General features: G+C 64.7%; 1 protein-coding gene across 1 annotated transcript; it reads left to right on the top strand.

Annotated features, from left to right (window-relative positions):
- Positions 1-4,478: 4,478 nt before the first annotated feature.
- On the top strand, positions 4,479-13,672 carry LOC142266884 (syntaxin-4-like). The gene is made up of 10 exons (XM_075332325.1): positions 4,479-4,595; positions 8,682-8,780; positions 8,864-8,963; positions 9,240-9,314; positions 9,942-10,009; positions 10,102-10,210; positions 10,289-10,362; positions 12,356-12,493; positions 12,592-12,702; positions 12,780-13,672. Exons 1-10 carry the CDS (start codon positions 4,566-4,568, stop codon positions 12,858-12,860), a joined length of 885 nt encoding a protein of 294 aa, XP_075188440.1. The 5' UTR covers positions 4,479-4,565; the 3' UTR covers positions 12,861-13,672.
- Positions 13,673-14,597: the final 925 nt, after the last annotated feature.

The following is a 14,597-nucleotide window of genomic DNA, read 5'->3' as shown; positions in this document are numbered from 1 at the left end:
CTCACCCTTGTAACCTCTGTAGTGTATGGTCTGAGCACTGACAGGCGGACCCCTCACCCTTGTAACCTCTGTAGTGTATGGTCTGAGCACTGACAGGCGGACCCCTCACCCCTGTAACCTCTGTAGTGTATGGTCTGAGCACTGACAGGTTGACCCCCTCACCCTTGTAACCGATCAGCACAGCAACGCCGTACTCTGTGTAGTGGCCGTTCTCTTTGATAGCTGACCTGCAGTAGCTGAGAGCGGCCACTGCACGGCGTTATGCTGAGCAGTCGGTGGCGGGTGTGGGATCTATCCTAAGGACGGGTCATCAGATTCCTGTAACCCTTCGTTTGCTGGTTTGCAGCAGTTTTTTGTTTTTTCATTGAGTCATAAATGCTGCCGAGGGTTCTGTGAAGTCAATGGCGAGACTCTGAACACTCTCCGAATACCGTGTTCCCGTACACAGCTCCTCCAAACACCGCGTCTCCGTGCACCACGTCCCCCTACTCCGTGTCTCTGTACACCACGTCCCGGGCCCGTACTCCGTGTAGCCGTCCTCCACATCTCCGTACACCGGGGTCCATACGCCCACGTCCCCCATACACCACATTCCCGTACACCAGGTCTTAGGCCCGTACTCCGCGACCCTGTACACCACGTACACCAGTTTCATACTTTGCGTCGCTGTACTCCGCGTCTACGTACACCGCGTTGCTGTACTCCACGCACCCGTACATCTCTTCCCCATACTCCTCATCCTTGTACACCGCATTCCTGTACGCCACATCCCCGTACATCTCTTCCCCTTTACTCCGCGTCCCGTACACTGGGTTCCTGTACACCGCGTTGCTGTAAATCACGTCCCCGTACATCTTTCCCGTACTCCGCGTCCCTGTACACTGCATTGCTGTACTCCACGTCCCCGTACAGCTCTTCCCCGTGCACCGGGTCCCCGTACTCCGCGGCCCGTGCACCGGGCTCCCCGTACTCCGAGGCCCGTGCACCGGCTCCCCGCACTCCGAGGCCCGTGCACCGGCTCCCCGCACTCCGAGGCCCGTGCACCGGCTCCCCCGCACTCCGAGGCCCGTGCACCGGCTCCCCGCACTCCGAGGCCCGTGCACCGGCTCCCCGCACTCCGAGGCCCGTGCACCGGCTCCCCGCACTCCGAGGCCCGTGCACCGGCTCCCCGCACTCCGAGGCCCGTGCACCGGCTCCCCGCACTCCGAGGCCCGTGCACCGGCTCCCCGCACTCCGAGGCCCGTGCACCGGCTCCCCGCACTCCGAGGCCCGTGCACCGGCTCCCCGCACTCCGAGGCCCGTGCACCGGCTCCCCGCACTCCGAGGCCCGTGCACCGGCTCCCCGCACTCCGAGGCCCGTGCACCGGCTCCCCGCACTCCGAGGCCCGTGCACCGGCTCCCCGCACTCCGAGGCCCGTGCACCGGCTCCCCGCACTCCGAGGCCCGTGCACCGGCTCCCCGCACTCCGAGGCCCGTGCACCGGCTCCCCGCACTCCGAGGCCCGTGCACCGGCTCCCCCGCACTCCGAGGCCCGTGCACCGGCTCCCCGCACTCCGAGGCCCGTGCACCGGCTCCCCGCACTCCGAGGCCCGTGCACCGGCTCCCCGCACTCCGAGGCCCGTGCACCGGGTCCCCGCACTCCGCGTCCCGTACACCGGGTCCCCGCACTCCGCGTCCCGTACACCGGGTCCCCGCACTCCGCGTCCCGTACACCGGGTCCCCGCACTCCGCGTCCCGTACACCGGGTCCCCGCACTCCGCGTCCCGTACACCGGGTCCCCGCACTCCGCGTCCCGTACACCGGGTCCCCCGCACTCCGCGTCCCGTACACCGGGTCCCCGCACTCCGCGTCCCGTACACCGGGTCCCCCGCACTCCGCGTCCCGTACACCGGGTCCCCGCACTCCGCGTCCCGTACACCGGGTCCCCGCACTCCGCGTCCCGTACACCGGGTCCCCGCACTCCGCGTCCCGTACACCGGGTCCCCGCACTCCGCGTCCCGTACACCGGGTCCCCGCACTCCGCGTCCCGTACACCGGGTCCCCGCACTCCGCGTCCCGTACACCGGGTCCCCGCACTCCGCGTCCCGTACAACCGGGTCCCCGCACTCCGCGTCCCGTACACCGGGTCCCCGCACTCCGCGTCCCGTACACCGGGGTCCCCGCACTCCGCGTCCGTACACCGGGTCCCCGCACTCCGCGTCCCGTACACCGGGTCCCCGCACTCCGCGTCCCGTACACCGGGTCCCCCGCACTCCGCGTCCCGTACACCGGGTCCCCGCACTCCGCGTCCCGTACACCGGGTCCCCGCACTCCGCGTCCCGTACACCGGGTCCCCGCACTCCGCGTCCCGTACACCGGGTCCCCGCACTCCGCGTCCCGTACACCGGGGTCCCCGCACTCCGCGTCCCCGTACACCGGGTCCCCGCACTCCGCGTCCCGTACACCGGGTCCCCGCACTCCGCGTCCCGTACACCGGGTCCCCGCACTCCGCGTCCCGTACACCGGGTCCCCCGCACTCCGCGTCCCGTACACCGGGTCCCCGCACTCCGCGTCCCGTACACCGGGTCCCCGCACTCCGCGTCCCGTACACCGGGTCCCCGCACTCCGCGTCCCGTACACCGGGTCCCCGCACTCCGCGTCCCGTACACCGGGTCCCCGCACTCCGCGTCCCGTACACCGGGTCCCCGCACTCCGCGTCCCGTACACCGGGTCCCCGCACTCCGCGTCCCGTACACCGGGTCCCCCGCACTCCGCGTCCCGTACACTCGGGTCCCCCGCACTCCGCGTCCCGTACACTCGGTCCCCGCACTCCGCGTCCCGTACACTCGGTCCCCGCACTCCGCGTCCCGTACACTCGGTCCCCGCACTCCGCGTCCCGTACACTCGGTCCCCGCACTCCGCGTCCCGTACACTCGGTCCCCGCACTCCGCGTCCCCGTACACTCGGTCCCCCGCACTCCGCGTCCCGTACACTCGGTCCCCGCACTCCGCGTCCCGTACACTCGGTCCCCGCACTCCGCGTCCCGTACACTCGGTCCCCGCACTCCGCGTCCCGTACACTCGGTCCCCGCACTCCGCGTCCCGTACACTCGGTCCCCGCACTCCGCGTCCCGTACACTCGGTCCCCGCACTCCGCGTCCCGTACACTCGGTCCCCGCACTCCGCGTCCCGTACACTCGGTCCCCGCACTCCGCGTCCCGTACACTCGGTCCCCGCACTCCGCGTCCCGTACACTCGGTCCCCGCACTCCGCGTCCCGTACACTCGGTCCCCGCACTCCGCGTCCCGTACACTCGGTCCCCGCACTCCGCGTCCCGTACACTCGGTCCCCGCACTCCGCGTCCCGTACACTCGGTCCCCGCACTCCGCGTCCCGTACACTGGGTCCCCGCACTCCGCGTCCCGTACACTGGGTCCCCGTCCTCCGCGTCCCGTACACTCGGTCCCCGCACTCCGCGTCCCGTACACTGGGTCCCCGTCCTCCGCGTCCCGTACACTGGGTCCCCGTCCTCCGCGTCCCGTACACTGGGTCCCCGCACTCCGCGTCCCGTACACTGGGTCCCCGCACTCCGCGTCCCGTACACTCGGTCCCCGCACTCCGCGTCCCGTACACTGGGTCCCCGTCCTCCGCGTTCCGTACACTGGGTCCCCGTCCTCCGCGTCCCGTACACTCGGTCCCCGCACTCCGCGTCCCGTACACTGGGTCCCCGTCCTCCGCGTCCCGTACACTGGGTCCCCGTCCTCCGCGTCCCGTACACTGGGTCCCCGCACTCCGTGTCCCGTACACTGGGTCCCCGCACTCCGCGTCCCGTACACTCGGTCCCCGCACTCCGCGTCCCGTACACTGGGTCCCCGTCCTCCGCGTTCCGTACACTGGGTCCCCGCACTCCGCGTCCCGTACACTGGGTCCCCGTCCTCCGCGTCCCGTACACTGGGTCCCCGCACTCCGCGTTCCTGTTTTCCCAGCAGATTCACCATTGTCCTTGACAAGCAGAAGGCGTCTCACAGAACACAAGATTCATGGCATTGTTACAGGGGCCGGGTATAATATAATACCATGTCCTGCTGCTGCTGGTTCTGGCCCCAGTAATGGCGGCTTCGGTCGTCTCCACAGAACGATGATGTCCCGTTCTTCGGTCACCTGAACACTACAGCCTCTGATTGGCTCCTTTGATCAGGTGGCTTTGAACAGTCACCTGACGACTGCAGCCAATCACAGCCCTCAGCGGTCATGTGACCAGAGAACAGGACGTCATTGTTTTCTGCCTCATGTACTGATTCAAATGAGTTTATAGAACATTCTGATAGTCCGGAGAATACCCGGGACACGAGTGTCCGCCGCCCGCACCCCCGCCGTGAGGAGGACTACCCTCCGGGACATTCTACTGCTCCGGTCCTCCAGTATCCCGGCATCCTCTGCGCCGGCCGCCTCGCTCTCGTCTATGGTTCTTCAGCCGCAGGAAGGATGCAGTGGGCGTGGCCGGGGCAGAGCATGCGCAGTAGCAGTGGAAGTAGCAGAAAGTTGTGAGAAGTGTTGTGGAGAGGAGTGACCCTGTATCTGGAGCAGAATGAGGGACCGGACCAAGGAGCTGAACGAGGTGAGCGGCCAGCAGGGGGCGACAGCGAGACACCCTGCCCAGACTGACCACTGCGGCTGCAGGACTACACGTCCCAGCATGCTCTGGGGGTGGCAGGACTACACGTCCCAGCAGGCTCTGTGGGCGTCAGGACTACACGTCCCAGCAGGCTCTGGGGGTGGCAGGACTACACGTCCCAGCAGGCTCTGGGGGCGTCAGGACTACACGTCCCAGCATGCTCTGGGGGGTGGCAGGACTACACGTCCCAGCAGGCTCTGTGGCGTCAGGACTACACGTCCCAGCAGGCTCTGGGGGCGGCAGGACTATACGTCCCAGCATGCTCTGGGGGCGTCAGGACTACACGTCCCAGCATGCTCTGAGGGCGTCAGGACTATACGTCCCAGCATGCTCTGGGGGCGTCAGGACTACACGTCCCAGCATGCTCTGGGGGCGTCAGGACTACACGTCCCAGCAGGCTCTGGGGGCGTCAGGACTACACGTCCCAGCATGCTCTGTGGCGTCAGGACTACACGTCCCAGCATGCTCTGTGGCGTCAGGACTACACGTCCCAGCATGCTCTGTGGCGTCAGGACTACACGTCCCAGCAGGCTCTGTGGCGTCAGGACTACACGTCCCAGCAGGCTCTGTGGCGTCAGGACTACACGTCCCAGCAGGCTCTGGGGGCGTCAGGACTACACGTCCCAGCATGCTCTGTGGCGACAGGACTACACGTCCCAGCATGCTCTGTGGCGTCAGGACTACACGTCCCAGCAGGCTCTGGGGGCGTCAGGACTATACGTCCCAGCATGCTCTGTGGCGTCAGGACTACACGTCCCAGCATGCTCTGTGGCGTCAGGACTACACGTCCCAGCAGGCTCTGGGGGCGGCAGGACTACACGTCCCAGCATGCTCTGTGGCGTCAGGACTACACGTCCCAGCATGCTCTGTGGCGTCAGGACTACACGTCCCAGCATGCTCTGTGGCGTCAGGACTACACGTCCCAGCATGCTCTGTGGCGTCAGGACTACACGTCCCAGCATGCTCTGGGGGTGTCAGGACTACACGTCCCAGCAGGCTCTGTGGCGGCAGGACTACACGTCCCAGCAGGCTCTGTGGCGGCAGGACTACACGTCCCAGCATGCTCTGGGGGTGGCAGGACTACACGTCCCAGCAGGCTCTGTGGCGTCAGGACTACACGTCCCAGCAGGCTCTGTGGCGTCAGGACTACACGTCCCAGCAGGCTCTGTGGCGTCAGGACTACACGTCCCAGCAGGCTCTGTGGCGGCAGGACTACACGTCCCAGCATGCTCTGGGGGCGACAGGACTACACGTCCCAGCATGCTCTGGGGGCGACAGGACTACACGTCCCAGCATGCTCTGGGGGTGGCAGGACTACACGTCCCAGCAGGCTCTGTGGCGTCAGGACTACACGTCCCAGCATGCTCTGTGGGCGTCAGGACTACGCGTCCCAGCGGGGCTCTGTGGGCGTCAGGACTACGCGTCCCAGCGGGGCTCTGTGGGCGTCAGGACTACGCGTCCCAGCGGGGCTCTGTGGGCGTCAGGACTACGCGTCCCAGCGGGGCTCTGTGGGCGTCAGGACTACGCGTCCCAGCGGGGCTCTGTGGGCGTCAGGACTACGCGTCCCAGCGGGGCTCTGTGGGCGTCAGGACTACGCGTCCCAGCGGGGCTCTGTGGGCGTCAGGACTACGCGTCCCAGCGGGGCTCTGTGGGCGTCAGGACTACGCGTCCCAGCGGGGCTCTGTGGGCGTCAGGACTACGCGTCCCAGCGGGGCTCTGTGGGCGTCAGGACTACGCGTCCCAGCGGGGCTCTGTGGGCGTCAGGACTACGCGTCCCAGCGGGGCTCTGTGGGCGTCAGGACTACGCGTCCCAGCGGGGCTCTGTGGGCGTCAGGACTACGCGTCCCAGCGGGGCTCTGTGGGCGTCAGGACTACGCGTCCCAGCGGGGCTCTGTGGGCGTCAGGACTACGCGTCCCAGCGGGGCTCTGTGGGCGTCAGGACTACGCGTCCCAGCGGGGCTCTGTGGGCGTCAGGACTACGCGTCCCAGCGGGGCTCTGTGGGCGTCAGGACTACGCGTCCCAGCGGGGCTCTGTGGGCGTCAGGACTACGCGTCCCAGCGGGGCTCTGTGGGCGTCAGGACTACGCGTCCCAGCGGGGCTCTGTGGGCGTCAGGACTACGCGTCCCAGCGGGGCTCTGTGGGCGTCAGGACTACGCGTCCCAGCGGGGCTCTGTGGGCGTCAGGACTACGCGTCCCAGCGGGGCTCTGTGGGCGTCAGGACTACGCGTCCCAGCGGGGCTCTGTGGGCGTCAGGACTACGCGGGGCTCTGTGGGCGTCAGGACTACGCGGGGCTCTGTGGGCGTCAGGACTACGCGGGGCTCTGTGGGCGTCAGGACTACGCGGGGCTCTGTGGGCGTCAGGACTACGCGGGGCTCTGTGGGCGTCAGGACTACGCGGGGCTCTGTGGGCGTCAGGACTACGCGGGGCTCTGTGGGCGTCAGGACTACGCGGGGCTCTGTGGGCGTCAGGACTACGCGGGGCTCTGTGGGCGTCAGGACTACGCGGGGCTCTGTGGGCGTCAGGACTACGCGGGGCTCTGTGGGCGTCAGGACTACGCGGGGCTCTGTGGGCGTCAGGACTACGCGGGGCTCTGTGGGCGTCAGGACTACGCGGGGCTCTGTGGGCGTCAGGACTACGCGGGGCTCTGTGGGCGTCAGGACTACGCGGGGCTCTGTGGGCGTCAGGACTACGCGGGGCTCTGTGGGCGTCAGGACTACGCGGGGCTCTGTGGGCGTCAGGACTACGCGTCCCAGCGGGGCTCTGTGGGCGTCAGGACTACGCGTCCCAGCGGGGCTCTGTGGGCGTCAGGACTGCGCGTCCCAGCAGGCTCTGTGGGCGGCAGGACTACGCGTCCCAGCGGGGCTCTGTGGCGGCAGGACTACGCGTCCCAGCAGGCTCTGTGGGTGGCAGGACTACGCGTCCCAGCAGGCTCTGTGGGTGGCAGGACTACGCGTCCCAGCAGGCTCTGTGGGTGGCAGGACTACGCGTCCCAGCAGGCTCTGTGGCGGCAGGACTACGCGTCCCAGCATGCTCTGTGGCGGCAGGACTACACGTCCCAGCATGCTCTGTGGCGGCAGGACTACACGTCCCAGCATGCTCTGTGGCGGCAGGACTACACGTCCCAGCGGGGCTCTGGGGGCGACAGCGAGACACCCTGCCCAGACTGACCACTGCGGCTGCAGGACTACGCGTCCCAGCATGCTCTGGGGGCGGCAGGACTACGCGTCCCAGCGGGGCTCTGTGGGCGGCAGGACTACGCGTCCCAGCGGGGCTCTGTGGGCGGCAGGACTACGCGTCCCAGCGGGGCTCTGTGGGCGGCAGGACTACGCGTCCCAGCGGGGCTCTGTGGGCGGCAGGACTACGCGTCCCAGCGGGGCTCTGTGGGCGGCAGGACTACGCGTCCCAGCGGGGCTCTGTGGGCGGCAGGACTACGCGTCCCAGCGGGGCTCTGTGGGCGGCAGGACTACGCGTCCCAGCGGGGCTCTGTGGGCGGCAGGACTACGCGTCCCAGCGGGGCTCTGTGGGCGGCAGGACTACGCGTCCCAGCGGGGCTCTGTGGGCGGCAGGACTACGCGTCCCAGCGGGGCTCTGTGGGCGGCAGGACTACGCGTCCCAGCGGGTGGGGGGGCTCTGGGACCGCACATTGCAGCGGGTGGGGGGGCTCTGGGACCGCACATTGCAGCGGGTGGGGGGGCTCTGGGACCGCACATTGCAGCGGGTGGGGGGGCTCTGGGACCGCACATTGCAGCGGGTGGGGGGGCTCTGGGACCGCACATTGCAGCGGGTGGGGGGGCTCTGGGACCGCACATTGCAGCGGGTGGGGGGCTCTGGGACTGCGAGCTGCAGCATGTCCTACTGCTGTATCCTGATCTATTAATAAATGGAAATTGGTCCTTTAAGGAAAGGTGAGGGTTGGGGGTCCTACAGAAAGTCTCCTCTCGCTGGGGACCCCCTTGTCCTTGATTTCTGGGTCTCTCTTCTCTGGTTGCATTATTCTTCACCCCCCTGTTCTGTTTTTCTGTTTCAGGGCGACAGCGACTCAGAACCCGATGAGCAAAAAGTCTTCATCTCGATGTCGAATGGCGGCAGCGATGAGTCGGAGACGGACCACCAGTTCTTCAGGATGGTAGCGGCGGCATTACTGACTGTCATGTTACACAGTGGCCAGCAGGGGGCGCCTCTCCTCACCCGCACTGTCTTTTTCTTTAGACTCGTGAGATCCGGGACTCGATGAGCGTCCTGAGCAGCAAAGTGTCGGAGCTGGAGTCCAGTCAGGTGAAGATCCTGAGCCAGCCGCTACCGGATGACAGTAAGTGACCGGCCGCCGGGCCCCAGCGCTGACGTGACCAGCGAGGCCGTTGCTGCCGCCTCTCCTGCACCCTGTGCAGTGGCCAAGAGGCAGAGCGCCTCACATCCCCGGCCACCTTCCCATACTCCGGTGGTGACCGTGCTGCCATCGGTACGGGTGACGCGGTGACTCCGTGCTCGGCTCGTGCTCGCGATCTGCAGCTCTCTGTTCCTGTTTGCTTTCTCGGTTAGTCGGCGCTCGGGTTGTCATTAATCCCGATGCTTGTTCTATTCTCAGGTATGAAGAAAGATTTACAAACTCTGCGGGAAGAGATAAAACGCATCGCAAAGGAAATCCGGAGTAAGCTACAGAGTAAGTGCAGCGGGCCGGAAGGGGGTCCCTGGATGGTGGGGTAAGGCATCGGCTTGGGGTAGAGTCTGGCGCTCGGGGCTCGGTATGGAGCTTGGGGCCCGGGGTGGGGCTAGAGCTGAAGCTTGGACTATGTGGTGGGGCCAGGGCGGATGTTGGGAGGCCCCAGTGTGGGGTCAGGGCAGAAGCTAGGACCCTTTGGTGGGGTCAGGGCTGAAGCTTGAAGGGGGGGGCTAGGCAGATATTGGGGGGGGGGGGCGGGGCTATTGCTTGGGGGACCCCGGTGTGGGGCTAGGGCTATTGCTTGGGGGGGCCCCGGTGTGGGGCTAGGGCTATTGCTTGGGGGGGCCCTGGTGTGGGGCTAGAGATGACACTTGTGGGGGCCCCGGTGTGGGGCTGGTGCTTCGCGGTTATATCCGGTGAAGTGGACTGGTACATTGGAGCCAGTGCCTGAGTGCTGGGGGAGGATGGTTATCTCTGGTAACTGGGGCCTGGTGAGGGGATGGAGACGTCGGGCCGGCTGTCAGGTCCAGAGGGCGGTGAGGGCGGTAGTTGGGGCTTCGGGGGGGGGGGGGGGGGAGAGAGTCCTTCACCTGTCCCTGTCTCACCTTGGTTCCTCCATCATTACAGTCATTGAGATAAAGGAGGATGATGAGGAGGTGAGGCGGTCGGTGCACCTGCGGATGAAGAAGACTCAGGTATAGTCCTACTGACCCTTCGGGGTGGGGGCGGGGCGGGGGCTTCACCCCTGGGCTCGGGTCCGCTGATCGCACCGTCTCCCGTCTTGCAGCACGCCGTCCTCTCTCAGCAATTCTTTGAAATTCTGAACCAGTGCAACCTGGTGCAGACGCAGTACAGAGACAACAACGTGAAGAGGATCAAGCGGCAGCTGCAGATCAGTACGTGGCTGAGCATTCCTGCACATATCGGGGGGCTGTAGTGGAGGACCCCACTAACCTTCCTGTTTTGTTTCACAGCCGGTCACAGCGTCACTGACGAGCAGTTTGATGAGATGCTGGAGAGTGGACAGACGGACGTGTTCACCTGCAACGTAAGGGGGCAACGGAGGGGAAAATGGCAGCTTGGGGCAGAGGCAGCGCGTGGTGTCACCGTCATGCAGCATGCGGGGACTATGAGGAGTGTGCATCATTGGTGGGGAATGAGGGCTCTATAGGGTGTGTTGGGGGGAAAAACTGGCAGGGGTGTTGGTGACTGGGGGAAAGGGGGCAGGAGGGTTGAGGGTGGGCGCTGGCTGGAGTTTTGGTGACTTGTGAGGTTGCTGGGAGTATTGGGGGAGGGGACGGGCTCCCAAGGTTGTGTAGGTGATTGGTGTAGGATGTTGCATGAATGTAAGGTGGAGAGAGTTGTGTTGCGATGGGGAAGGCAGGCATGGTGGGGCGCGGTTTAGTGTGTGATGGGGAAGGTGGGCATCGTGGGGCGCGGTTTAGTGTGTGATGGGGAAGGTGGGCATCGTGGGGCGCGGTTTAGTGTGTGATGGGGAAGGTGGGCATGGTGGGGCGCGGTTTAGTGTGTGATGGGGAAGGTGGGCATGGTGGGGCGCGGTTTAGTGTGTGATGGGGAAGGTGGGCATCGTGGGGCGCGGTTTAGTGTGTGATGGGGAAGGTGGGCATCGTGGGGCGCGGTTTGGGGAAAGGCAAACATGGTGGGTCACGGTTTAGTTTTGCGATGGGGAAAGGCGTACATGGTTGGGTGCGGTTTAGTGTGTGATGGAGAAGGTGGCCATGGTGGGGCGCGGTTTAGTGTGTGTGATGGGGAAGTTGGGCATGGTGGGACGCGGTTTAGTGTGTGATGGGGAAGGCGGGCATGGTGGGGTGCGGTTTAGTGTGTGATGGGGAAGGTGGGCACGGTGGGGCGCGGTTTAGTGTGTGATGGGGAAGGCGGGCATGGTGGGGCGCGGTTTAGTGTGTGATGGGGAAGGTGGGCATGGTGGGGCGCGGTTTAGTGTGTGATGGGGAAGGTGGGCATCGTGGGGCGCGGTTTGGGGAAAGGCAAACATGGTGGGTCACGGTTTAGTTTTGCGATGGGGAAAGGCGTACATGGTTTGGTGCGGTTTAGTGTGTGATGGAGAAGGTGGCCATGGTGGGGCGCAGTTTAGTGTGTGATGGGGAAGGCGGGCATGGTGGGGTGCGGTTTAGTGTGTGATGGGGAAGGTGGGCATGGTGGGGTGCGGTTTAGTTTGTGATGGGGAAGGTGGGCATGGTGGGGCGCGGTTTAGTTTGTGATGGGGAAGGTGGGCATGGTGGGGCGCGGTTTAGTGTGTGATGGGGGAAGGTGGGTATGGTGGGGTGCGGTTTAGTTTGTGATGGGGAAGGTGGGCATGGTGGGGCGCGGTTTAGTGTGTGATGGGGGAAGGTGGGTATGGTGGGGTGCGGTTTAGTTTGTGATGGGGAAGGTGGGCATGGTGGGGCGCGGTTTAGTGTGTGTGATGGGGAAGGTGGGCATGGTGGGGCGCGGTTTAGTGTGTGATGGGGGAAGGTGGGCATGGTGGGGCGCGGTTTAGTGTGTGTGTGATGGGGAAGGTGGGCATGGTGGGGCGCGGTTTAGTGTGTGTGATGGGGAAGGTGGGCATGGTGGGGCGCGGTTTAGTGTGTGATGGGGGAAGGTGGGCATGGTGGGGTGCGGTTTAGTGTGTGATGGGGAAGGTGGGCATGGTGGGGTACGGTTTAGTTTGTGATGGGGAAGGTGGGCATGGTGGGGCGCGGTTTAGTGTGTGATGGGGAAGGTGGGCATGGTGGGGTGCGGTTTAGTGTGTGATGGGGAAGGCGGGCATGGTGGGGCGCGGTTTAGTGTGTGATGGGGAAGGTGGGCATGGTGGGGAGCGGTTTAGTGTGTGATGGGGAAGGTGGGCATGGTGGGGTGAGGTTTAGTGTGTGATGGGGAAGGTGGGCATGGTGGGGTGCGGTTTAGTGTATGATGGGGGAAGGCGGGCATGGTGGAGCGCGGTTTATGTACGATGCCTGCACGCTGGAGACTGTTCAGATCAGTAGGTGGGCATCACTGTGTGACCGGGGGCTTCTCTGCAGATCCTGAAGGACACGCAGGTCACTAAACAGGCCCTGAATGAAATCGAAGCTCGGCACGAGGAGATCCTGAAGCTGGAGAAGAGCATTGTGGAGCTTCACGACATGTTCATGTACCTGGCCATGGAGGTGGAGGCGCAGGTGAGGGCTCCATATAGGAGATTATTTTGGGTGGGGGGTGGAAGATTCCTCTTTCCCTCCCTCGTCCTCACGTTGTCCTGACTTTTGTCCCATCTCAGGGGGAGACCATAGACAGCATCGAGAAGAATATTCTACATTCTACGGATTATGTAGAAAAAGCCAAGAAGCAGCTGGACCAGGCGGTGGACAACCGGCAGAAGGCACGGAAGGTGAGAGCCGGCCAATGACTTGTGCCATGTCCTATGTCCCCCGACGCGTTTTACACATCCGTCTGTTCTCTCTGCAGAAGAAAGTCTACATCGCCATCTGCTTGGCCATTTTCATCATTGTCGTCGTCCTCATCGTCACGGTGTCCCTCACGACCTGAAAGCAGATGAGCAGACGAGGACCCGTGTCCCCTCCACCCTGTATATATCTGTATCATCCAGCGATGCCGTCCTGATCCCTGTGGGGACCCGGCTCAGTGCAGCTTCTGAGGACAGGACCGGTGGACTCCGCTGGGGCCGGGGGAGGGTAACTGAACTTGGAGGTGACCTACCACCGACACTGTGTGCGATTTCCAAGTGTGCCTTATACTTTACCATTATAGATGTCAGTGTGTGCGTGTGCGCGAGCGCCGCTGCCTCCATCACTGTCCATGTGATGGCCCCGACGTGCTGAATGTTCTCTCAGGTCCATATACTGCCCCTTGCTGGTGCCCGGGCGTCCACCACATTGCACAGGGGGTGTGCGGCGCTCAGTCGCTACGGTTCTTGTTTTTTAATTCCTAATATAATTTATGTAATGAGCGGCCTCACTTTTATACAGTATTTTTTTTTACGGGAAATCTCCATATAACTGTCCGGAGCTGCCGGAGCTCTATTTGCTGGCAGCTGCTTGGGATCCGCGGTGTCTACACCCCGGGATGCCGGCACTGTGAGATATGTAGTGTCCTGCATCCCAGCGCTGCATGCTGCAGCTCAGCAGAATCGTGAATGCAGCTCCGGCTGCATCCGGACTAGTCACCAGGGAGGAGCTTGCACTTTGTTCTGATGATGAGGGTGCAGTCCGGCGCCGGCTCCTGTAATGCTGGAAGCGTCTCCTGTCCGGGGGGCCCGGCCCTCGCACCGACTGCTCCACTCAGTGTTCCATTTTTTATATATATAACAATCTTGTATTAAATAAACTAATAATATGTAAGACCAGCGTCCTCTGCTGTGAATGAGCGTCCGTTCAAGATGGCGGCCGGCGGTAAGTGCTTGTGACGACTTAAAGGGCATCTTCACTCACATGACGTCCATCCACATTAAGTAACGAATCCGGGTTTAGGAAGTGAAAACTGGGCCCCCAGGGACATCCTAAGAGTGAAATTGCCCTAGACCACCAGGGACTTATTGTATGTCACTCCAGGAATATTAAATAATTGCATAGGCTTGTCTCCCCTTTTTTCTTATGTCCTAACTGGTTTTAGAGCAGATAAATGTTGTTTTCACGCAAAGAACCTGTGAGCTGCTGCACCGCTATAACCGCTATCAGCCGTCCACATCCAGCAGGAGGTAACCTATCCTGAGCCGTCTGCCAGGAGTAGACATGCTGCAACTTCAGACCTTACTGCAGCGAGGCGGAGGCGGTGGGGCGAGCCCCCAGACTGAGGCGGCGCAGGGCGAGCCCCCAGACTGAGGCGGCGCAGGGCGAGCCCCCAGACTGAGGCGGCGCAGGGCGAGCCCCCAGACTGAGGCGGCGCAGGGCGAGCCCCCAGACTGAGGCGGCGCAGGGCGAGCCCCCAGACTGAGGCGGCGCAGGGCGAGCCCCCAGACTGAGGCGGCGCAGGGCGAGCCCCCAGACTGAGGCGGAGGCGGCGGGGCGAGCCCCCAGACTGAGGCGGAGGCGGCGGGGTGAGCCCCCAGACTGAGGCGGCGGGGCTAGCCCCCAGACTGAGGCGGCGGGGCGAGCCCCCAGACTGAGGCGGCGCAGGGCGAGCCCCCAGACTGAGGCGGCGCAGGGCGAGCCCCCAGACTGAGGCGGCGCAGGGCGAGCCCCCAGACTGAGGCGGCGCAGGGCGAGCCCCCAGACTGAGGCGGCGCAGGGCGAGCCCCCAGACTGAGGCGGCGCAGGGCGAGCCCCC

The sequence above is a fragment of the Anomaloglossus baeobatrachus genome, unplaced genomic scaffold (genome assembly GCF_048569485.1).
Source record: "Anomaloglossus baeobatrachus isolate aAnoBae1 unplaced genomic scaffold, aAnoBae1.hap1 Scaffold_2921, whole genome shotgun sequence".
In the NCBI taxonomy this organism is placed as follows: domain Eukaryota; kingdom Metazoa; phylum Chordata; class Amphibia; order Anura; family Aromobatidae; genus Anomaloglossus; species Anomaloglossus baeobatrachus.
This window is presented reverse-complemented; position numbering and strand designations above follow the sequence as displayed.

Coding starts and splice junctions, on each gene's coding strand:
- LOC142266884 (XM_075332325.1), top strand. CDS start 4,566: ATGAGGGACCGGACCAAGGAGCTGAACGAG. Junction 4,596..8,681: donor GGACCAAGGAGCTGAACGAG/GTGAGCGGCCAG, acceptor TTTCTGTTTCAG/GGCGACAGCGACTCAGAACC. Junction 10,010..10,101: donor TGCGGATGAAGAAGACTCAG/GTATAGTCCTAC, acceptor CCCGTCTTGCAG/CACGCCGTCCTCTCTCAGCA.